Source organism: Haliotis rubra, unplaced genomic scaffold, assembly GCF_003918875.1.
Source record: "Haliotis rubra isolate DU_JTF1 unplaced genomic scaffold, ASM391887v1 Scf680, whole genome shotgun sequence".
NCBI classification, from domain to species: Eukaryota; Metazoa; Mollusca; class Gastropoda; order Lepetellida; family Haliotidae; genus Haliotis; species Haliotis rubra.
In genome coordinates, this window is record NW_025767391.1 from 300,229 (window position 1) to 324,949 (window position 24,721).

Below are 24,721 nucleotides of genomic sequence, written 5' to 3' on the forward strand. Positions count from 1 at the left end.
CGATATATTCAGGAATAAACGAAATGGTGAACACATAATTCAGTTAAAAATACATGTAATGAAGTGTGGTTACCGTTACACACTACCATTTCCACCTTGTATGAGTTTTGGTATGACATTAAGATGGCGTATAGAAGATACATATTCTGTAACTTAATTAGTGGCGAAGTTTAGTTCCATTTTATTATGAAATGTCCATTGTATAAACAGTGTGTTCAAATCATTTGTAAACTTTATCAACGTCTTTGGTCGGCATTTAGAAGTTGGTGTGATGAATAAAGGGGATAGTACTATGGATGTACCATTTCATCACTTGTTTGATAACGGTGTTATAATAATCTGCAAATGTTATTTAACAGATTTTACATCTCAAACTGTACTCTAGGCCTCCAGGCCTCGCAATACAATAAACTTCTGTTATTCCTATTCTGTTATAATCTACCCCGAAACGTTACAAACACTGTAACATAGAAGTTGTATATCCATACAAGTATCCCAATTATATTAAAAACGAAAACAGCATCATTGCGTAAATCAAAAGTCTATATACAAATTGCTCCAATATCGCTGTAATTATGTTTCTTTAATGGCTTTTGTGTGAAAAAGGAACAATATGAACCAAACGGAAACGATGCAATTCAGAACTGAATTGAATTGTAAATACTTAGTTTGAATTTGCATAACGTTCTGTACATAGTATGAATGATACTATAATATTCACCTAACGGATAGCGATAGAATATGCGTTGTGCATGTACTCGTACCCGAGCTGGTCGTTTTCATACTTCACACACGCACCAAGAAGGGCTACTGTTTTCTGAAAGGTTTTTCGGAACACCATAGTCTGTCATACCAGAGACCATATAATAATCTATTATATGGTCTCTGGTCATACAGACCCTGAAGCAGATACATCGAAGAACGCCCATGCAAGTCTAGAAAATGTGGCAAGTCTAGATTTCAACAGTTTCAGGAAAATGAAGAAAGTCTCAAGGCTCCTTTTCATTATATTTTATTTTTTCACTGAGGTTTTTTTCTGTAAAATATTTAGTTTAGAAACACCACGAGGTGTTATTTTACGACCGTTTCGTTAAACAACATACAAGGCAGGCTATTTCGCGCACCTGTTTAACCAGACTATTCTCAACAACGTTAACTGTATAAACGATACTTCCGTTTCCTGCAGCTACGTGGCAGGTGCGCGGCGCGGACTCAACCTCAATCAACTTCCGTTACAAGTGGCAAGATGGCGTGGACATCGTATTTTCTGGTTTCTCTTGCAACCTTTTCAGTTGTTTCAGGCTTATATTTTCATATTGGAGAAACAGAAAAGAAATGTTTCATAGAAGAAATTCCCGATGAAACAATGGTTGTTGGTAAGTTAGTAATAGTTGGCAGGTTTGAATTTGAACAGCTGCAGAAGTCGCCGGCTGTGACAGGAAGTCACTTTTCAACTACAGACACGTTACTAGGCAAAGTTACACGTTGCATTAAACTGCAGTCGTGAAGATAACATACTGTATCAACCATGACTGTTTTTATTTAGGAATATGTGGAAATTGTTAACAGGGTAATGATAAGTCTCGGAAAGCGTTCACGTTAACACAGACGGTAGCGTGATCAATGATTTGGTCTGTAGCAATGAACTAGCATCAGTATTCTTTTTGATGAATAGAATACTTCTTTGAATAATAGATCTGGAAACCACCGTTTTGTTGATTGAATAGGTTTTAGATTCAGACTGAATCTTATTAACTGATAATGAATGAAAACAATCGCACTCTAACCATCCGCTACAATCCTTCATCTCACTGCTCCCTAATGACTTCATAATATTGCCGTTGTAACGTTATTCTTATCGCCCACAGTTAACAATAATATAATCTATTCTTTCTTTAACTTAGTATATGTAATGAAAGCATGTACAATTTATTTTTCCACCTTTTGACAATTATAGACTGCAACAGAAAATGGCTTCAGCATAGAGAAGCATATTGTTTTTAGTAACAATATGGGCATGAGTAGAATGCTGTTGGTAAAATTCTTTTCTTATGGAGATGTTAATTGGAAACAGTTCAGTTGTGAAGGCAAGGAAAAAAACATTGTTTGGCCTTAAACAGTGTGATTTAAATAACAGGGAATTAACACTTCTGTTTGGTTATTCAAAACGGTAATGGGTCATTTCACCCCAGCACAGTTTGACCTCAAGTCATTTCACCCGGGTTGTTTCACCCCATTTAGAAGATGTTTCACCCCAGCAATTTTTTTTCAATTATTTTCAGCTATAAAATTGTTTCAATATTTTATTTTATCTATGTATATAGTGTCGAAACAGCATATTCAGATTGTTTGAATAATTATATCTATATGACATTGTGTGTCATTCATTCTGAATAAGACACCATAGTTTACCATCACGAAATAAGGTAATAATCTACATTTTGTTCATGTATCTACAACACAGACACAGTAGCATTTACCTGATTGTTGTATAAACATTGCCTAGTTAGGATTAACAGATTTAAGCTTTAATATCATTCTCCATGTATACTCAATTATTGGGGTGAAACAACCCCTAATGTAGGGTGAATTGACCTAGTTTGGAATTGGGATGAAACAACCCGGGTGAAACGACCCGGAATCTTCAAAACAAAGTGACATGTCACAAAGTGTGATCACCAAACAACTCCCTTACAGGACCTCAGCCTTTAAACTGTACCCATATTTTTCATACGTTTAAAGAACTTGTGGAAGGTTTTGTTACGAGAATGTTGAAAATTAGCCCTTAAATGTTTGTTTTGAGAACTGCAACATCTATGTGTCTTACTCTTACCTTCTTATGGTATTCTTGTATGTAATTATGGCCATATTAGATCGTGCAAGTGATTATAAGTGGACAGAATGATATAATTTATGAACATATTCACATTTTATAGAAATAACCCGAATGGTAATTAGTTTTTCACAACCAACACTACTTTCCAGATCTAGTGATTGTGTATGTCTAACATTGCCGATTGATTTTTCAGGAAGGTACAAAGTTGAAATCTTTGATAGAAATGTAAATGACTATGTCCCGACTGTCTACGGCCTAGGGATGCATGTAGAAATTAGGGACCCTGAAGATAAAGTTGTCCTGTCAAGGGTAAGATGTGTTGCTAGTGTTTTTCACCTTGCATCATAATGTGTCTCCTACATGGAAGAGTTTGCATGGATGGACTAGCTAGCCGTGCTCACTCCTTGATGTGCTGTGCATGTTATGATGTGTTGTGTGTCATGTTGATTCAAAGGGGAGACAACCTGACAGGCGATAGTATGTTGTTGAGATTTGACCTGACTTTTGGCTTTGTCAATTCCAGTGTTTGTGAATTGGTATCATTGTTGAAACAAATTATTTGTAATCATTATTACTTCTTTCAAAAATGTTAATCAAGCTTCATCACCAACATACAATGCTGTGTAGATTGCTTCTCCCTTGTGTCTGTGTATAGCCTTGTGTGTGTTATGATTGTAATCCCTCTGTTTGCAGGCAAATACAAAGTTCAGGCTTTTGACCACAATGTAAAAGATTACATGCCGGTAGCACCAGGTATTGGTATGCTAGTGGAGGTCAAGGACCCGGAGGGCAAAATAGTTCTCTCCAGGGTGAGTCAGTCCCCAGTCCTACATGGTCCTAGGTGTCTTTCTTATTCCTGGTCCTAGAAACATGAGGCTAAGCTACAACACAGGCAAACGTTTTGGGATTTCTTTTTTTTTGACCGGAAAATATAATATATACAGGGGTTAATCATTACATGAATAAAAGAATAAGAATGATAAGTCACTACTACTTCGATTTGCAGTAAAATATTCAAAGCATGAAACATTGTGTATTTGTAAAATAATGAAGCACATGGTGATATTTGTTTGCAAGGACTATGAACATGAGGTTGTTAAGTGGTATGATTATGTTTTGAGACAGACATGAATGAGAATTAATTTGTTATAATGTGTTAGTATTAACACATGGATTTACTAATGCAGAACAGAAAATGATTTAGCTTCACAAATCATGCTCCAAATCCCAAAACTCACTAGTGATACCAACAATGATCTTGTGATATTCTTTTTAATCTTTGTTAATTGTTAATTCTAGCAAAATAACCAGACCTGCACACTACATTATGTATGTATCCAAATAGAATGTGGGGACTCTGTGAACATGTTAATAATAATTATTTCTGACAAATAGTGACATGTTAAGTGTTAATATGAAGATAATATCTTGTGGTCTTCAAAGTCTCTTCAGGTTTGATGAAGTTTATTTTTATGTTTATTATATCACAGAAATGGTAAAACATTTGCCTGTTGATGCAGCTATGCTAGATATTGATCTGTCTGTTCTCTCTGGATCTCTATGCCTTTACTGTAGATAGTTGATGTTGTGGCTGCATGGTTAGTCTTCTCGGTCTCGTGCTGGGAAATATACAAAAGCTCACCACTTCTAACACTGCTTGTCAATAAGACAATACTAGTTTGCTGTCATTAACATAATGTGGCTTCTGTGGCATCAGAAGTAGTCAACATGGTCAAGTATTGACTGATGTGAACATAAAACAAATATTTTATCAAATTTTAAGCATTGCCAAGATAACCAAGGTTATGGAGCTTTGCAAAATGCTTAATGTGCCAGGGCAGAAGAAAATGGTGTTTGTAAGCATACTTGTGTTTCCGGTAACCCAGCTGACTGATCGATTATTTCACTTGCAGTCTGATATTTGTTAAATGATCCTATACTCTGTTTCATTAATGAGATTTTTACAACTGAAGTGGCATTGTAATTTGCATCTCAGACTTTTTTACTTCCAACTGTGATATGTTTTACTTTGCTGAACCTTTAACTTGCACCCTTCGTTTATTTGCTTGCTACCCTGACATTTTATTTTAATCTTGATTCTTTTTGTAACAAGCAATCATTACATGTTTTCTTGAAAACCTGATATTTTGTCGACTTGCAACACTGATTTATTTGCTTGCGGTTGTAACATTCACCTTGCAACGCTGATATTTTTACCTGTGTGGTTGTCACTTCCCTCACCTGTAAAGTATGGTTAGTATGGTTACCTGAAACACAAGTATGGTGTTAGTATGGTTACCTTTTTTAACCTTGGAGTTCTTGACAGTGATTGGGAAACAAAAACATATTTGTTAGCCACACTGTGCATAATTAGGAACAGCCTTGGAAATATACAAACATGATTACAAGTGATCTAGACTTGAAAGTGTTTTGTACATGGATGTTCATCTATCTCCAAATTGGCCATGGTTTGTCTGCACAAGGCTCCTGTAGTAATAACTTGTGATTAGTTTTAAATTCTTTTGTAATATTAGGTCAGCAGGACCAATAAAAATTAAGAACGACTTTTATACTTTGTTTTGCATTTTTTTGCACTGAATACAATGTTACAAGTCCTGTAAATTTAAGAAGTATTGTTTCAGAAAATTCAACAAGGTATTGGGGCAGTGGGGTAGCCTAGTGATTCAAGCGTTCGATCGTCACGCTGAAGATCTGGGTTCGATTCTCCACATGGGTTCAATGTGTGAAACCCATTTCTGGTGTCCCTCGCCATTATATTGCTGGAATATGGCTGAAAGCGGCGTAAACCTAAACTTACTTCCTTGCTCATTCACTCAACAAGATATTTAGCAATTTGTCTGCCACAGACACTTAGCTTGAAGTCGTTGATTACTCCCTGGCTTCAGGTAGTCAGGCAATGTCAACAGGTCCAGGTGATAGAGATCCAGACAGAACACAGAGTAGCCATGTTCCCTTGTCCTGACCCCATGCCAAACCCTACCAGTAGAATAGTTTCCCTTACCTTTCAGATGTGGGGGTGGGGGGGAGGATTTGTGTACTTCAACTACAGTATGTTTGATACTGTATTCATTATTCATTTTGGTCCCCGCTCTTCCCTTCCATTGATTCCTATAGTGACAGCCTTTTAGTAGATACCAGTTGTGCATGTCAAGTACTGGAAATATACCTGTCTTACCCTGATATAGTGGGCAGCTGCTGTCAAACTGCCTGCTGACCACAGCTGATGTAGCTGTGATTTTGACATTAGAGTCGAAACAACATCCTTCACTCGCTTTGAATCTTTGTTTTATAGATCTGTTATAATGTATTTTTAAGAACCAACCACAAAATGTATGATTTCACTGATGTTATAACATAGTGGTGTGGATTTCTTCACTGAATTTCCAGTCACTTATCTGCCCTAGACGGTGATTTTCATGCTCCATCTCTCACTCGAGCACAGGTTTTCTTAAGGTCCAAGACTAAGGTCATGTCCCACAGATATTCCAGGACAATGATCCTTGGCTCGGTGACACATTTCTGAGCTTATAGGTTTTAGTAAAGACAATGTGGTTTCAGTCTACGTCAATTTCATCACGCCTTAGCTGGATGCTGTAATATATGATTATTCCAACCTTTAACCTGAAGGACATAACATAAAGGATCTTCTTTGAACATGTTGAACGGTGTGTTTAGCATGTTCAGAACTTAGGCATGTAAAGAAGCTTTTGCCACCCTTCTACTCTCTTAGTCAGAGATGTAGGTTGTGTTGACAGTCCTTATTTACATCAGACTATTTTCTTCTTTCTTAGGCCAAAAATGCAGGTTGTTTTGGGGTGGGAGCTTCCATTATTAATGTGTATTTCCTCAAAATGTAATATGTAGGCTGGTAGCGAGATATTTGGTGATGAGTGCAATAATAATGAATCTTCATTCATTCATTTTAAAAGTAGGTTTAAATATGGGTTTTTGTCATTAGATGTTATATTGTTACTTAATTATGGTTGGTTGAATAAAACACAGTTTTCATATTTTTCATTTCCTTACTGGGGATTTGGATAATTTTTTTTGTTAAAATGAGGTCTTTATATCTTTCATGATATCTTTCATTTGTGTAGTTAATTGGTACTTATGTTTCACCACCTGGTGCAATTGATTTCTCCATGTGCTGTATCTCAACAATCAATAGCCACATGGCGTGTTGAAAAGCACTTTGTCTGTATTCAGATATTTTTCCAAAAGCAGATCAAATTCACTTTTGAATGTTTTAAATATCTTTTCATGGAGCATATTGACCACATGAGCAGTTGAACAAGCAAGTTGTGTCTTTCACGCCTTTTCATGTTAGGAGTTTATGGAGCAGATATCTTGCAAATTTTTGTCCATTATTCTGAAAAATGTGGTTTATCATTTTTTAAGGCTTGATTAGTAATATAATATTCTCGTTGGCAATGTAATTTTTTGGGTCATCACATGATTATGAAACAGTGTTTTTTACACTAGTCTAGAGGACATTAAGAAACCGTATTTCACTTGCCCATGAAGATTTTGCTTAGTCCTGCTTAAACAAGACAATGTATTCTTGGTGGTTACATTTTCTCTCAGTTTCTCTGCAGTAGTAGTTTGTAGCAAGATAGAAGAACTGAGAACAGGTTCAGGATTCCACCTTTCCAATGTTACTGGACAATGAAGACAACCAAGTCTCAATATTTTCTTGTCCTTGTTTGACTTGTGTGATTTTCCAACATTTCTACTTTAGCAGGACTATTGGCTTGTGGTGAGACACTGTTGTCATGGAGGACAAGCATTGTTTCGAAATCAGCGAGTTTCCCTTATTCTTAGGGGATTGCTGCAGTTGTATTTTAATCTGGGCACAACTCAAAGTTTAACTCTTAACAACATGGCAGTGATGGGACAAGGTGTCATGATATGTTATGTCCACTGACATGGTGCACATGGTTTACTAGTTTATCAGCTGTTAGTATTGTGGTACATGCTGCCTTTGATCATGTTGATTGTGGTGCAGCTGCTTCAGTTGACTCCTTCACTGGGTTATTACCATCTTTCACATCCATCTTTTATTGCCCCAACTTAAATAAACTTGGGGACATATAGTTACACCAAGGAATTCTGTCCATCCATCCATCAGTCTATTGGAAGACATTTTTGTTTAACCAATAATTTGAAAACTATTGGTTGGATTGTTTCCACATTTTGGGGATCTCCTTCTTTGTCTGAAGGAGATGTGCAGTGCCAATCATAATTATGAAATTTTAATTATTTATTATTTTAATTAGAATTACATCAATTTGAAATTTGTTTTCAAGTTTGGAAAAGAGCTTCTTTGTCTAAGGGAGAGGTGAAGTGCAAAGTTTGGTTCTGATTTTCATACTTTTGACTTGCATCAATTAACATATTGGGAACTTAGAAAACCCAAAGGAAGTTTTGTTCAACCAGTAAAATGAGAACATTTGAATGGATTGTTTTCAAATTAAGGGATCACCCTCCATAGCTATGGGAGAGGTGCAATGCCAAGTTCTGGTGGTATATTTATTGAGAATTATCAACTACATCTCTTGAACTTAGGAAAAAGTTCCAAATCAAATTTGGTTAACCAAAGCATTTACAATCATCTTATGGATTGTTTTCAGATTTTGGTAATGGCTTCTTTGTTTATAGGAAAGATGCAGTGATCTTGTATGTTTTTCACAAATAATCATGATAAGTTGTTGTTCAGGTGTAGTTGGGAGTCATGGTCTGGTGCATTAGTGGTCCTTGCTCACAATATTTTGCTTGTTTTCATTTGTGTTCCTATTTTTTCACTTTCGTTATTTTTTCTGAGCATAGTAAGATTTTGTTTTAAAGTAGAAATTTGTGTTTCCTCTTCTTGACAAAGGGTCCACATGAGTGCATCGTATTTGTGTTGTGGCTCTAGTCTTTAATGTATTACCATGTTGTGTGTTTTGTTGATTGCATGTCACTGTTTGTGGCAGCATGGGCATTGCTCACAATATCAATCACTGGATTGTCTGGTTGAGATTTGATTTATTTTTATCGTCTTGTATTGCATGTGGTGCCCAACATACACACACAGCTGAAACATGGCTGAATTTGAAGGGACACACACCATTATATTTGAAATTTAAGTTATCGTATGCAATCCTGAACTGTTGATTCAGTGTGTGTGTGTGTATCGATGCAATTAATACAAGTCTGTATATCTACATACCTATTATTTCAGACTTATGCAGCTGAAGGTCGGTTTACCTTCACCTCCCACTCGGCTGGGGAGCACGTGGTTTGTCTCCACTCCAACTCTACAGCCTGGTTCTCTGCTGGACAACTGGTGAGTCCCCTCTCAAGTAACTCTAACAGTACCATCATTTCACCATTGATATTTCATTCAACATTGAGAGAGCAGAATACTTCTCTAGGGTCCTCGGATTGTCACTGAGCCAGCTTATCAGGATCATGTTGTATGATCATGTGACATGGCTTGTGTTTTAGTCATCCTGTCCGGACAGGGAAAGCCACTGGTTTGACTGGCACAGGCTTAATTATTTGATGCCTCTTATCATGTGGTTGGAAAGTTGCTGATAGTAGTGTAACACAGCAGCCTTGTCATGGCAACCGGCCAAGGTGACGCAAACAAACCTGCAGGTCTTGAAATGCGAATACCATGCATATCATGAAAAACACTGGACATTGTGCAGAATGCCTTTAAATTACATCACAATATTATAGAAAATCAAATAGAAATGGATCAAAGAAATGAGAAATGATGAGATTTATACATTCCAAGAGAGCCTTGAAAGATTGTACAGTGCAGTTATTTGCCAGTTTGATTTGCATTACTTTAAAGGAAGATACAAGATTTATGGCATGTGTAAATAAGAAACGTTATTGTTTTAGCTGAAGATAATATCCTTGGCCCTGTGGGTAGTTTAATCTCCATCCCTGCTAGATACCATATGTAAATGCAGCTAATGTCAGATTTGCCCTGTGATTGTACACTGATGTGTTTGTTTTCAGCGAGTGCACCTTGACGTGCAAGTAGGGGAGCATGCAGTTGACTACCAGCAGATCCAGGCCAAGGACAAACTAAGTGAGCTTCAGCTGAGAGTGAGGCAGCTGCTGGACCAGGTGGAGCAGATCACCAAGGAACAGAACTACCAGAGAACTATGGGAGGCTGGCCTAGCAAGGGTGGTCAGAGGGTGGGTAGATACAGACTCACTGACTTGGAGTAGATGGCTTGGTGTTGTTGGGTGACAGTGGGAGGCTGGTACATTGGGGAGGCTGGTCTAGCAAGGGTGGTCAGGGGTAGGTGGGCTGGGTGGTGTGGGTGAGATACATTGCTGGGATGGGGAAGCATGGCTGGAAACAAGCCATGTCGGATGACTTGGAGTAGGTGGCTTGGCTTGGTATTGTTACATTGGGTGACAGTGTTAGACAAGTGCAGCTTATGTGGCTGGTGTTAGACAATTGGATTGCTGGGTACAGTGACTCGTTGTAGCAGAGCGGCTGTGTTAGACACGCTTAGCTTGTATTGCTGGGTACATTGGAGTGACTCGTTAGCAGAGTGGCTGTGTTAGACAAGCTTAGCTTGTATTGCTGGGTACATTGGAGAGGCTCGTAGTCAGATGCATGTGTTAAAACAGGGTGACTGGTGGTCAGGGGTTAGCAGGGAAGCTTGTCTAGTAAGGGTGGCTGTCGTCTAGACATGGTGTGCTAGGGTACAAAGGAGTGGCTAAGGCAGGGGCAGATACAGCTTTTTGAGAAAGGGTGTGTGCACACTCTTGAGAAAAGGAGGGGTGCACGCTTCATTTTCACCTGTTTTCATGGGTCATTTCAATAAACTTGCAAACCTGCAAACAACAACAACAACAACACACACACACACACACACCCCCTCTCTGGATCCACCTATGCTAAGCTTAGCAGGGAGGTTGGGCTGGGCCACTAGGATGTCCTTGTTTGAACTGGTGTGCTAGGTTACATCAGAATGGTTTAGTGTAGCAGGGATGGCTGGCTTGTAGGTAGACCCGAGTTGCTAAGGGTACTTTGGGGTGCCTTGCAGCAATGTCTTGTAGATAGACAAAATTAGATATATACATTCATATCTATTTGATGTAATTTGTTGTAACTTACAAACAATAATCTTTCTGTACTGTTCTCATTGTCCTTGTGTTTGTTATGTATTATTTTCAAATCTCTTTGGACACATGTCCCACGTTTATCAATGACATTGTATTGTGTGTTTCAGTACCGAGAGGAGCGGTTCCGGTCCACCAGCGAGAGCACCAACCAGAGAGTACTGTGGTGGTCCATTGCTCAAACACTCATCCTCCTTGTAACAGGATTCTGGCAAATGAGACATTTAAAGAGCTTCTTTGAGGCTAAGAAATTAGTTTAATTAATACCTTCAACATGGGCACAGTTAATGAAATCACAAAATTAAAACCCAAAGAACAGAACTAAGAATAATATTTTTAAGTGAAATCGAACTTCAGGAAACAGTTGAAACAAATTTAATTTTTCATGATGTTAAAAGAGCTCTGACTGAAGGATGAGTGTTGTAAGAGTTACTTCCCTTAGCCCATTTCCTGGTTGTCTATTCGTGAAAAGCTTCCATTTTCTAACAGTTATGATCATCGTGATTATATCATTCCATTGTCATGACAAGTCCTAGTTCTACTGACTGTGTCCACAATAACTGCCTTAAAATCATGGAAACCTGTTGTGTGACTGGCTGTTTGAAAGATCATCTGGAGCAATTGGTGAATGCATGGGGATGAGTGTTGTTGTCTTCAAGATTTAAGAATATATGCACGTTTTATTTAAATATTATGTACAGTACTTTCAGGTATTTTATTTGGATTATTTTCCTGCTAATCCATTGAGTGTTAACATGTTCTGTACTGTTTGTTCTGTCTTGCATGGTAAATATAAACAGCAGTGGGTATTACGTACTGAATGTGACTGTACATAAGTTGGTTGATGGAGTGTTAGTGTTTGGGTTTGGGAAAGACATCAATATAATCTGTAACTCAAAAGCTGTAAACAGGCTATAGATGTTATCATTGTAAAAAATAGCAGTAAGTGTTGTAATTTTGTTGAAATAAAATGATAGTCCTTTTTGTTATCATGCGAGTATTACAGTTTTTGTTAAACTTTTCTAGTAGCACAGTTGACTCAAGATTGATAATCTTCCATTGACGTTTTGAGACAACTGAGGCATATATAAATTTCTTGAATTGATCCCAAATTCCCGAGCATTTAGGTTAGGAAAGAATTGAGCTACTGTCTGCCCATTTAACAGATCTGAAAGGAAAATTGATCATGTAAGGAGTGAAATTTTGATAACCCTAGTCACTGAATGATAGCCGAAAGACTTGCTGAAATAATATTTTTAATAGTCAGAATTTACCATTAAAATAACTGAGAAGCTGGTTTGCTCTTTTGTTTGGCTGCAAGAAATTCTTTATTAACAATTTGTGTGATATGCTAAGCTTTAAGAAGTAACAGGATAGCATGGAGCTTTAGCTTTCTGTATCATTCAGATAGGTCAGTGATGTAATTATCTTGGTAGCTATAATAAATATGTTTTATGAAAAATTATTGTGTATATTGTTGTATTTTACAACTCATTGCCATGTTAATGAGAGAAAAAATCTATGCATGTGTAATCCACATGTAATTTGCACGTTCAGTGTGAATAAACATAGGTTTTCATCATGGTTTATATGGTAAAGACTTGCATCTCTCAAAGACATCCCCCCTGCACACACACACACACACACACACACACACACACCCAAACAACACACACACACACACTGGGTCCGCCTATGGGCTATGATGTAGCTGAAATAATGTTCAAAGTAGCAGTTACTGAACTTTAATAGAGCTTATATGCAAATGGCTTAGTTTTGTTTGTGGTTTAACCCCACACTCATCAATATTCCAGCTATGTGGTGGTGATCTGTAAATAATTGATCCGATCCCGTCACTCACCACTTACTACAGGCATGGGTTGCTGAAGATCAGGATCTTCCGATTGCTAACCGGGATCTTCATGGGTGCGATAGTTTTGAAATTTGCTAATTTATAAAAGCCAGGGTTATGTCAGATTATGAAACGTGTCCCCGAATCCATGCTCAGATGAGTTTAAATGTTACATGCATTTGTTTAACTTTTTATTTTTGCGGGAAAGGAATATACTGAAAAAAGATCCGTTGAATTGCCAGATTTGACACCTCATTTGCAAATTTTGGGGCAATCCAACCAAATATTGCCACATGGCACTAAACGATTTTTTATGGTTCAGTGTCATCCAAGCCCAACAGTGTGGAGAGTTCCCCATTGTACCCATCACTGGATTGTCTGGTTTAACCTGAACTAATCCCAGACTTTGTCATATAGCCAGCATACAGTACAGGGTTATACATGTACAGTAACTTACACAACCAACAAATAATGAAATGTAGCAGTTAGATGATTTTTGTGGCCTGTGACAAAAAGATCTGGTGGTCGATGGACTAAAATAGATACTATTCTGTCCTTACAATATTAGATATCCCTCATTGTTGGAGATCCGAGCCAGACATTGTGCTGCTTTGAATATATTGTCAGACTTGGCTGGGACTGGTCTTCCAAGGTCAAGGGAGGCAACTGACGGAAATACGTCTTTATTCCGCTTGGACGTTTATAGTTAGTTATCTCCCTTGCCCCGGATGGAACGCTGCTCTTGCAGGTCCACGGTAATTGGTGATGTAGATTCCAATGTTTACATGCCATGTTCCCACTAAATTATTGCGATAACAACAATAATGAGAACGTATATCAAATTTCCTTCAAATGCCCCCGTGCATTTTGCACATGTTCTACCCGAGTACGTGGCGTTGCTAGTACCTTCAGCAACTGAGATGTGTTCCAGACCATTGGATCATTTAATACCAACATTATTGCTTCCATATGGTCTTCCCCATAAGCGTGTCAGAGATCTATGATCGAAAGTTTGTCATCACCATACACGGGCTCGTGGTTATTCAAAAATGGTAAACGCTAGCATTGTTTGAGGCTTTTCCCCAGATAAACCTGAGACGCCGTTATGTAACGGTAACTGGAATGCAGTTCTCACCAGCGTTAAAACTCACGCACCCAATATCGCCTGTCAATGTTACGTTTCTGCGTTGACAATTTGCGTTGGGTTCTGATGATGGGAACATCACACGCTCATTTGCATGCACACAATCGTCTAACAGTTCATTGTAAGAGACCTACACAGACATCTCACACTCATCATTTAACTTGTATAAAATATGATACTATGATATTATCTGACGTTTTAGTTTCTGTTGGTCATCTTCTGGTAAATAGAAGTATCCTTTTCCAAGAGTTATCAGATATGACAATTCAGCCGTGCAATTTGTGGCTCCATCTTATTCAAACCTAATTTATAAAGGGTGTTATTCCTCAAAATACTTTCATTTCGATTTCATTGTAGGATATGTTCCAGCTTATCTCAACGAGTTAACTTCACACATATGTTAACTTTCATTCTTGAAAGGGACAAGAAACATTAATAAACGACTTAACATTCATATTGGCAATTAATCAATCAATATTAAAAACAACCGACTTCTATCTCAAGTTCAGCAGTGCACGGACAAAATATATTCAGAGACGTAAACTATTTGCTTGCTCTGTTTTGAAACAAATACGACAGGTTTCTGTTTGTAACTAAGCCAAACGATTTTACACGGGAAATATAATTGCAGTTGTGTCTTGAATGTCAATAAACTCGTGATGACAAATGTCAAGTGGACAAGGCCTCATCTGAACTTGATATAGTCGATCCATCTCCGTGTTATTTATTCAAAAGGGTATGGGAACAAATTCACACGAGTTAAACAGGCATTTAGTAACGAGGGATGTCAGATTGTTGCTCAAAGGACAACGAGTGAGTGAGGGTATGAGCTTGAGTTAAAGCTTCTTTTTGCTGTAGAGCATAAACGATTCAGGCTTAAGGTCAGTACGACCACGTGCATGGTTCTGACAATGAAAGATCGTTGTAGGGCGAGCCTTGGCTTCAAACCCACGATCAGCAGACCCTGTCACGGCTAAGGGGCCTAAGAAGTTAGACGTAGGGATGTATTGGTAAAACTCCAAACAACCAAATAGGACAGACAAAGCATTGACCCTGTGCACAGAGGTGTTTATTAAATAAATAGGACACAAAAAACATTCCACATCGGGTTAACTCATGCAAAGAAGACACCGTCCATGTCTTATGGTGTAGGTTCACAGTAGATCGGGTCCGCATCCTCGCTCTACCGTGAAGCAGAAGCCTGCTGCACACCACTGGTGCAAGAGGCTTCATGTCATTTTATAGTGAGATACAACGACAGGTCCGACTTGTAACAAAAATTATACACATTTTAACAGCATATATATGACCTGGGTTTGATTCAAAGAAATCCTGATGCCCAACCCCATCATGAAATGTTCACACAGACTTGACGAGATGAAAGAGTTCGACCAAGGGAGACCCTGGGTAGACTACAGGTTCTACAGAGAGAAAGAGATAGACAGAGAGACCTGGGCAGTTTATACCAGAAGTTCCCGGGCCAACAGATGAAGAGGACAGAGTTTGACAAACCGACCACTGTCACGTGGTCCCTCCCCAGGACATATTGTGGGGATGGACCACAGGGGTGGTCGGCCATCAGACCCAGTCCCCGTAGCGTGATTCTGAAGGCATACGTAAGCGCACCAAATTGGGCAGGTGGTCTGCGCCTTGGTGCTGTCGTGGTTGTAGCTGAAGTGACTTTGAGCGCTCCTATCCGGAGTCCGGGAGTCGTGATGGTAGTTGAACCCTGCCGCCATTGGCTTATTAACATCCAATCAGAAAATGGAATGCTGTACACTCTTTGGCCCGAGAGCTTCCGGTGAAAGGTTTTAGAATCTAATATTATCTACACGCATCCCCTCTTTGCCTAAGACCCCGGGATCATTTATGGCTTTCGCGTCGATGGATTAGTGTGGTTCGTGCCCCTGGGGCAGTACTATCACAGAGAGGGTCCCCGGGGGCTATGGGGAGGGTCAGAGGCTAAGAAGTGTGGGTTGATGTGAGACTTGATGCTCATCTAGACTAGGCTGCTGCCATTTCCTCCTCGTCTTGTTTACCCTTGATTTTAGATACAAATTCATTGTAGTCGAACAAGCCTTTCTCAATGGGGGATTCCTTCCATGTCTGTTTGATCTGAACAAGAAGAATGTACATTGATGAATACTAAGTTAACGCTGATGCGTTGACACAACATGGTGTCTACTATTTATATATAACCAGTAATCACTGGAGGTCGCAAAAGCAGTTTCTGGTCAAATTGAATTAACTCACATAAACATGTGTTTATAAAGCCAAGACATGTTGATCCCAAAGGAGGAAAATGTCATTTTTAGATATTCTATATTTCCCTTCAAAGGACCTGTTACACAAAAGATCGTATTACTTTATTCGTTTCTTAAATATGATTTCAAGCTACGTGACGTTGATGCATGCTGTCTTCTACTCACCTCATCTGAGGTAAAATTATCACCCATATTTTGTAATAAATCCTTGACGCTGAAAAAAATAATAGAAAGGCTTTGACTATCGAAATATGTTATCAGATACACACAGGTAGGATTTAAAGGTAACTGGAAATGACTTTTTCTTTTGTGAATTCAGAATGCCTTTTAGAAAGTGATCAAAAGTGGCATGTTTATTTGGGATTATATTTTCTCAGTCAAGAACAGTCTAGTTCGTTGTGGGGTTGAGTCCCATCCAGGATTCGAACCCACACTCTCAAAGTGAGGCACATAATCGCCAGCACACAAAGTAAGGGAGGTAACCGAATCAGTCACCATTGTTTCGTTTTCTTCTTATAACAGAAAATGACATTTAAATTGTTAACCAAACACCACGTCGGTGGCTTATGTCGGAAGCAGTTCCTGAAGGTACTCACTATTCTTCTGGAAGTTTTCCCTTGCCAGCATCATCGAACATGGCGAATGCATTCCTGATGGTATCCTCGGGGTCTGTGCCTGAAAACGGAATAAGATAACATATATATAGCATTGTAGCAGGGACCATTTGTATGTGGTCCGTAGCCATGGCAACAGTTTCCCTGCAAACCAATATGTTTTCTCACTGGTTATGTACCATAACACAATGGCATTACGCCCTGGCATACCATTCTGGTGTCCAACTGTTTTAAATCACCGATGTAATAGCATCATACTAATCAGTATAGTTTTGATACTTTGTTACCATGGGAATGTTTCTTTTCATTGCATATCGGAGGTGATATAACAGCTTCGCTTATTGTTGCCATGGAAACAATCACTCTCGGTGAAGATTTGTCCTTGGCTTCCATTACAAACCAATGATGTTTTGCAATATAATGCATCGTTTTAAAATCCATGATAGTTTCCATATACTATATTTTTATGATGCAATTTTGAAGTTTAATTCCCATGAGTTTCTCTTTGCAGTTTGTACTTACCACTCAACTTTTCACCGAACAGGTTTAAGAACATAGTGAAGTTAAGTGGTCCTGGTGCCTCGGCCAACATTTCCTTGAGCTCTGCATCTGGGGGTATTCTTCCTGAAACACCATCAGTTTAATGGTCAGTTCTCGGGGTCATTTTAAATAACCTTTAAAGTCCGCATAATAAGACTAGTCCAGAGGAATAGTGTTAACATAATTTTACTAGTCCTCTAAGTACAGAATTAGTTCTGCTTGCACGAGACAGAAGTGTTTGCAAAGCCTATTTGACTTGATCTTTTAAAATAAAATTTACATGTAAACTTTCAAGATGCTTTCAATAGACATTACCATCCGTACTTCCATAAACGAAATGGGCTAAAAGTGTGATGTTCCCGCCGTTATATTGCTAGACTATTGCTTAAAGCAGCGTAAAACGCAACTCACTCACTCATGCTGTAGAGGCATCTTTTATATAGTACTTATTATTCACATCTTGACTTGTTCATTGATAGTGTTTAATATACATGAACGAAATTACCTTCGATGCATGATTCAATACTCACCAAAGTTACCGTACATATCCTTAAGATCTTCAATATCGATTACACCATCTCTGTTTTGGTCGATCATTGTGAAAGCCTAAAGAGCAGTAAGTATTGTTAACAAACATAGTTCCACGAATGGCCACACAAACACCCGGAAATGGGTGTATAATGGGTGTTATACAAAACACATAAAACTATCCAGTGAACATATATAAATGTCCAAAACAATTGATCATTTTCATCTTTTAAAATAAATACATCTAACCACTTTGAATTATCTGATTGTTTTATTTAAAATTTTAATAAAAAGATATGTATGTAATTCGACAGCATTCGTATATATTATTGTTAGGTTATATATTGTTTAGATATATGGGTGGATAACGTCATATTATTGAAAGAGGTGCTTAATTTGTTAGTTATAGAAAGATCATAAATCATTCATGATGATTGGTCAGAGTAAGTTGAAAGAGGAATCTTATTGGTTGATGGCGGTGCACGCTGGAATTTCACCCACTGGTGGGGAAAGTCAGTCAATAAGGGAGATAACTCGGGTCATCTTGGCAGGCATAAGAACAGTTTGAAGGTTGACGTGCGATAGGTTAAACATGGTCATCTTTGAAGTTCAAATAAGTCTTTTAGCATGCTTTCGGTTCAGGGGGGATTGTGTTTTATTTTTGAACACCTGTGAGTATTGTTTGTGCGTGGATAGATACTTGAAGCTCAGGGAACAACGATTTTCTCGTAAGTTGCAACAAATATATGTTTTCGTAATCCATAGATAGGTGGCAGGCACGATTTTCGTGCAGTTTTATTCTCCAATGGATCTTTCTGACATACGTTACATGCTTAAATATGTCATTAATTCATACAACATTGCCCAAATCATGTATTGAAGGTAGCAGCTGTTTTAAAATATGTTTCCCTTTGTATCCATGCATTTCATCCGGTTAAGAGAGATTGTTAGTCATAAGTACGTAACGAGAGGATATTGCGGTTAATTTTGTTATGGTTGTATAGTCATGCGCCATAATTCTTCATGTCACCGGATATGACGTCATGTGATACGTCTCGTTTTCTGATTGGTCACCTCTTTGAACTCCTGAACCTGACTCTGACGAAACATCGCAAAAACGTTGGATGTTGCACGCTGAGCGCGCTTGGGTTCATCCCTTTTACTTTTAATTGCCTGAAATACAAGAAAATGTTACGGCATCAGTTTATGTGTTCCTTTAAGCACAGTTTGGACAAGACGACCCTACCTCTTTCATTTCTTGCATAGTTTTCTTAGACATTTTTGCAAAGACGTTTGAGGCCTGCCTCTCCCCGCGGCCTTTCTTCGCTGCCTGTGAAACGAATAAAAAAGTGAAACACCGTTAATAACGACAGAAAAGTCTCTTTTATTTGAAAATGCCACTTACTTTAAGACGTTTTCGTTTAAATGATACTACACTAAAATTCATTGCGAAAAATATTTCAAAACAAGTTTACCATTTACTCACAGCACAATAGATGCACATGTCACGTGTTTTCGTTGTATATCAAATACAAACATGAATATAAAAATTTGTACAAAATCAAACAAACTATTCACAAACAAGACTGCATTCCTTTCTATTGAGAACACTCTAAGTGGCATTCAACAACTTTTATCACAACAAATTCTAACCATTGAAAAATGCTGTTACCTACTTCATTTCAGATATATTTTTCAGTGGCATTTTCAAACCTCAGACAATAAGAGACAGGACCATCGGTTTCGTATGCCAGATTATCCGAGCTTGCTATGTCCAGATGTCGAGTCAACACTCGATATTGAAAGAATCTGTTGTGTCGAAATAATTTGTATGCATTTATCAGTCGAAAATGGATCAATGCATCGATTGATTTTACAACTGAAGTCTCAATGTTACGATGACATCTAAACAAATAACACTGACAACCAGATCCATTGTGTCGCCTCGTTATAACACTTACTTCAACAGCTTGCAAACTGGGGTCATCAGTCGTAAGGAAACTAGAACATATAGTTTGTTAAGACGAAAGCTATTGTAAAGTTTCGCATGTAAATTATCTTAATAAATGATCGTCGCTACTATGTCGAGTGTCACATGACTTAGTTTTATATATCTTAAATAAGTAAGTTTTACCCTACTTTTAGCAATATTCCAGAAATATCACTGCGGCGGACACCAGAAATGGGCTTCACACATTGTACCCATGTGGAAAATCGAACACTACTCACCACTAGACTACCCCACCACCCCTCCAAGAACCTTTTATTAACTTTTAACGTATCATCGTGCCATAAAGTGGATCTGGTTTTTAAATGCGGCCTGTAGGCACATGAGGGCAATCTGTGATTTAGCAAATCCGGCTTTCTGTAGGCACATGAGGGCAATCTGTGATTTAGCAAATCCGGTGTTCTGGCGTACGAAACAAGTTACATCTACATCACCGGTGGGCAAACTCGTCAACATTCACACGAGCACTCTGCTACGGTGCCACTACCCTCCACGACCAACCTAGACGGGGGCACTACAAAAACCTTAAAAGCTGCAACAAAAGCAAATTTAATAAACAGCCAAAATTAAATCTACAAACAATATCAATAGCACCACAGTGATGTCTAGAGACTACCAAAAACAACACACCGCTAATTCAATGTCTTCTTTACAAAATATGTGCGGCTATGATTCATAGTGCTTCATTCGTGAACTAATAGGGTTCATATACGTTTTAAAATAATAATCATTATTTACTTTTTTTAAATTTATTCCCTCCCAAACCACATCTGATCTTTATCACACTTAAATTTGTGTTTTCCATATTGAAATATTGTCCCAGTTTGAAAGCCGTAATCATATTTCTTTACCATAGATACTGTTAACCAGACACGTGTCAAAATATTGTTCAGAATTCGGCACTATTACCTAATATCAAATTTACACAAACCAGACCCAGAGCAAATCTATTTGGAATTAAATACTTTCTATCAGGTTGTACAAAGTACATACAGAGTAAGGGAAAGAATGTGTATAGGAGAGAACGATAGACAGATAGATCTAGAGAGACAGAAGAAAAGACAATGGACTGTTTGCTCTGGACCAGATATCACTCAACGAATGCACATGTTGCTATCACACAGGTATATGCACTTAATATTTTTCATATTGACACACAAACAAAAACCTCAATATGAACAAGATATACATACAGTTAAATTTGAAATTTCGTAAAAACATAAAACGAATTTATAAAAAAGTGTTATGTTTACAGAACATTGAAGGGTTTCCACACTTTGATATGCATGTAATAAGACAAATAAGTCATGTAATAAGACAAATAAGTCATAGGTTACATTAATAACATATATTGCAATATTAGTATCATTTTATAAAATGACTTTAACGACATAGGTCATCGAATATATTCATGTAAATTGATAGCGTTTGTTTGGAATAATTGACAATACAAAAGTCAACATTTTAAGGAGTTGCACATATATTTGTCTAATAAAAGTACACTTTATTTTGCATCTATCGGTTGTCACAATACTTCAATCACGGCAAACGGTAGCTTCTATCACAGGACTTCTCTACGATACTGTAGGAAAAACGGATCTACTTTCATAGGTCACGATGTCGATACAGAAGTACCTGCAACTCCCTCCGCCGTAGCGAAAGTAGTTCCAGGTGTCACGCATGCGCAGAACGTTACCATCTTACTTACCTCTTCTGCCATTTTGGTTCTGAAATAAACAAGAAATGAACATTATTGACGTATTTTCAAAACGAAATTATAGAAGCATGGTGCAATATAAATTAAATAGACACACAAACTTGATTATAAAAAGGAAAGAAATCTTAAATAACTTTTTTCCTTAAATGATATATATAAGTTCCTACTTTTTATAGTCAGATATAACCGTTTCAGAGATAGCTTGATGTTTTATACGACAATGATAACCACACTTCGACACATCAGCACATTTTTTCCTCCGCCTACATACATAACTGTCGGCAGTAAGCGATAAGCTAGGTAATTTTGGCAATGGGCCAAGTCGCCTGTACCGGCGGTACCATCTGAGTCTTCGATCAAAGGAACATTCCTTGTACGTTGCCATAGTAACGAAGAGAGCACATAGAGGATTCTTCCAAAAGCTCCCATATATCTGTCCGACCTGTGCTCCTCCTTCCTTGCATGCTGCTTCACTAAGGCGGTTAGAACAGAAGAAACCTTTTTTTGTTGTTGGTAACAATAAGATAATCTGTGAATCTCTATTACATTCGTGAACGCGGTAGAATGTAAACACTTGGAAAGATTTTTAAATGATCAAAGAAGTAAGAAATGTCTATCTTTTGAAGTTTACTCTTTCGAGAATGGTATCGTAACTCCAGTATACAACTGTCTGTTTCTTCGGGCTAGTTTTTAATCGCATCTTTAAACAAAACTTTAATTATGTAAATCTGGGGAAATATCTATTCCTTTATAAGATAACAAGGTTTGGTATAGATCTACAACTTCTTTAATATTTACAACTCGACCTTTATTTCTATGTGTACAGTATCGCCACTATCTTGCCCAAGTCTCCAACTGTCTCCCACCATTGTATTACTTGCGTTATCAAACTACAGAGTTGGAACGTACCTCCTTTGTATCTGAGATGTTTCTGCCTATTTTGTATTCACTGTGAATACATTTTGCAGTTTGTAGTATATTGCAAGTATTTCTTCAGGAAACGTTTTCACAATAAATATCTTAGTCTCTCATTCTGAACTTGCATATGATGATTATGGGTACAGCGATGTCCATGTTTCAGGTTCCATGCCAAAAGTTTACAAGGTTAAAAGGCCGTCAAAGGTCAGAAGGGTTATGCACTGAAAGAAGTATAACTTGCCGGAAACTACGAGGAAATTAACCTGCTTAAGCACTGTCCGGTATACTTAGATTAAACTTTAAATACAGTATTTAGTATTATCATACTTTACCAGAAACGTATATTTATTGTAGTTCAGCATTTATAGCATGGGTGTGATATGGCATATATTGTCAATTTAGTGAAGCCTATAAATCAAGTATAAAACATCCAAGGCTTAATGGCAGGTGCACTGCATCAGGCTATCCCCGCCACAACCCCCGTCCTCTCCCCCACTCACGTCCCCTTCCCCTCACTGTACAAAATTCAGCCAACGTACTTTGAGATCCCCGACCTCTACAAATACAGAGAGTACTTCCAAGAAAACGTCTAAAATTGGCACGGGGAAATCTAATACCCTCTACTCCATCTTCCCCCGTGCACGCGCCTACACCACACAAGCTCGGCTTCAGCGGAACAGATAGCATCCAGTGAGGCCTCTTTAGGGTTGTATAATTGAACGTAGGTTATAGACGTGTCAGTTTGTCTTACATCCGACATGCTGAATAAATATTACACGCTGCTTTGAAGTATAACAGTTTTCTTTTCAAAGGTGAACAATATTGTGGTTAAGCTTTGTTTCTTAGATAGGTATGTTTTCACAAATCCTTATGAGGGCCCCGGATGATTCTGAAGATGATGGTAGACCTATGCTCTTTACATCTTGTTACCTTCACTACCATGCGAATGGAGCATCTGGATTGAATAGCAACACACGCACTGCCTCAGAACATTGCTCTCTCTCTAGATGGACATGGAATTTTTTCAGGTACCAATAAAGAGATTATGGGCTGTGGCACCGTCTGTATTTGCACACACACCCCACCCCACCCCACCCCACACACACACCACCACCTTCAACCCCCACACCCTTTTTTGACAAACTGAAATTTGTGTAGGGCTATTATGACATGTAACCTTGAAACATTTATCTTAGTTAACATTGATGTTGTCTGTATAATGTTGAAGTTTCACAAACTGGAAAATGACAACAAAAGAAATTGACAGCTGAAATCGACAATGCTTGTTCGTTTCACGGTTGAACAGCACGATGATGTTGAAACAGGGGAAGTGACTGTTATTTCACTTCAGCCTCTCTGAGTAGTAGCAAAGACGCCAATACCAACATATGTCGTATTTTTTAGCAGGCAACAAACTGCTGAGTAATCACCGTTTCAAAATAGACAAACAGAATACACTATCATTACAAACAAAAAGTTATTTGGGCCATGGATATCAAAGAGAAATCCTTCCAGACGTTTCAAGGTCTAAGTGTCTATTTCACCGTATGCCTTGTCAGTCAAGACAAAGACTACATCGACGTGAAATTGACAAGATAGTAAAGGAGAGCACGCGAGAGGCATAATTTACGATGGTACTGTACTGTTTGTGTTACCGTGTTAATTAACACCACCTGGCTAAGTAGAGAAAGTCATAACACAATCCCTGCGTTCCTAGATACCCGATGACAGACGCGAAACTACTGGGGTATAACGCTGGTATGTGTTAGAAGAAATGCATACAGCACATGTAGATTGTTGGAACAATTACCCTATGCCAACCATAATGAAGGGATAATTCAACATATCGCAGCAGTGGATCATCTAATCTAAAGCAATAAATGTTAATAATTCTATATATATTATAAACGGGATTTTTTATAAAATGTACGTTTTTGCGGTATATTCTCATGAATGATAAAATGAACCTGAAAATGTAAATGATTTTAGATTTTCTTACCTTTAATTTGGTTCCGAAGACTGGTCTAAGATCTAAATACCGGTAGCGGACACTCGACTGGGCTGAGCACAGGGCGCTACGAAAGTGATTTCACCACACTCCGTTATTATGCATACCTCAAGCCGATGACGTCACGGCCTCGATTCT

General features: G+C 38.1%; 2 protein-coding genes across 3 annotated transcripts; one reads left to right on the plus strand and one right to left on the minus strand.

The window, feature by feature from the left end:
* Window positions 1-1,212: 1,212 nt before the first annotated feature.
* Window positions 1,213-12,455, plus strand: LOC124258051 (transmembrane emp24 domain-containing protein 9-like). Its single transcript, XM_046692128.1, has 5 exons — window positions 1,213-1,376; window positions 3,530-3,645; window positions 9,078-9,182; window positions 9,869-10,014; window positions 11,100-12,455. Exons 1-5 carry the CDS (start codon window positions 1,247-1,249, stop codon window positions 11,248-11,250), a joined length of 648 nt encoding a protein of 215 aa, XP_046548084.1. The 5' UTR covers window positions 1,213-1,246; the 3' UTR covers window positions 11,251-12,455.
* A 2,578-nt stretch (window positions 12,456-15,033) lies between these two features.
* Window positions 15,034-24,683, minus strand: LOC124258053 (myosin regulatory light chain A, smooth adductor muscle-like). Of its 2 annotated transcripts, none has more exons than XM_046692130.1 (8): window positions 24,575-24,683; window positions 21,649-21,667; window positions 19,007-19,105; window positions 17,935-18,010; window positions 17,387-17,488; window positions 16,847-16,925; window positions 16,416-16,464; window positions 15,034-16,101 (listed from the first exon to the last, which is right to left on the minus strand). In XM_046692130.1, exons 2-8 carry the CDS (start codon window positions 21,658-21,660, stop codon window positions 15,991-15,993), a joined length of 528 nt encoding a protein of 175 aa, XP_046548086.1. In that variant the 5' UTR covers window positions 21,661-21,667; window positions 24,575-24,683; the 3' UTR covers window positions 15,034-15,990. The 2 variants fall into 2 exon arrangements, with proteins under 2 accessions (XP_046548086.1, XP_046548087.1); XM_046692131.1 differs by lacking the exon at window positions 19,007-19,105 and adding an exon at window positions 19,179-19,262.
* Window positions 24,684-24,721: the final 38 nt, after the last annotated feature.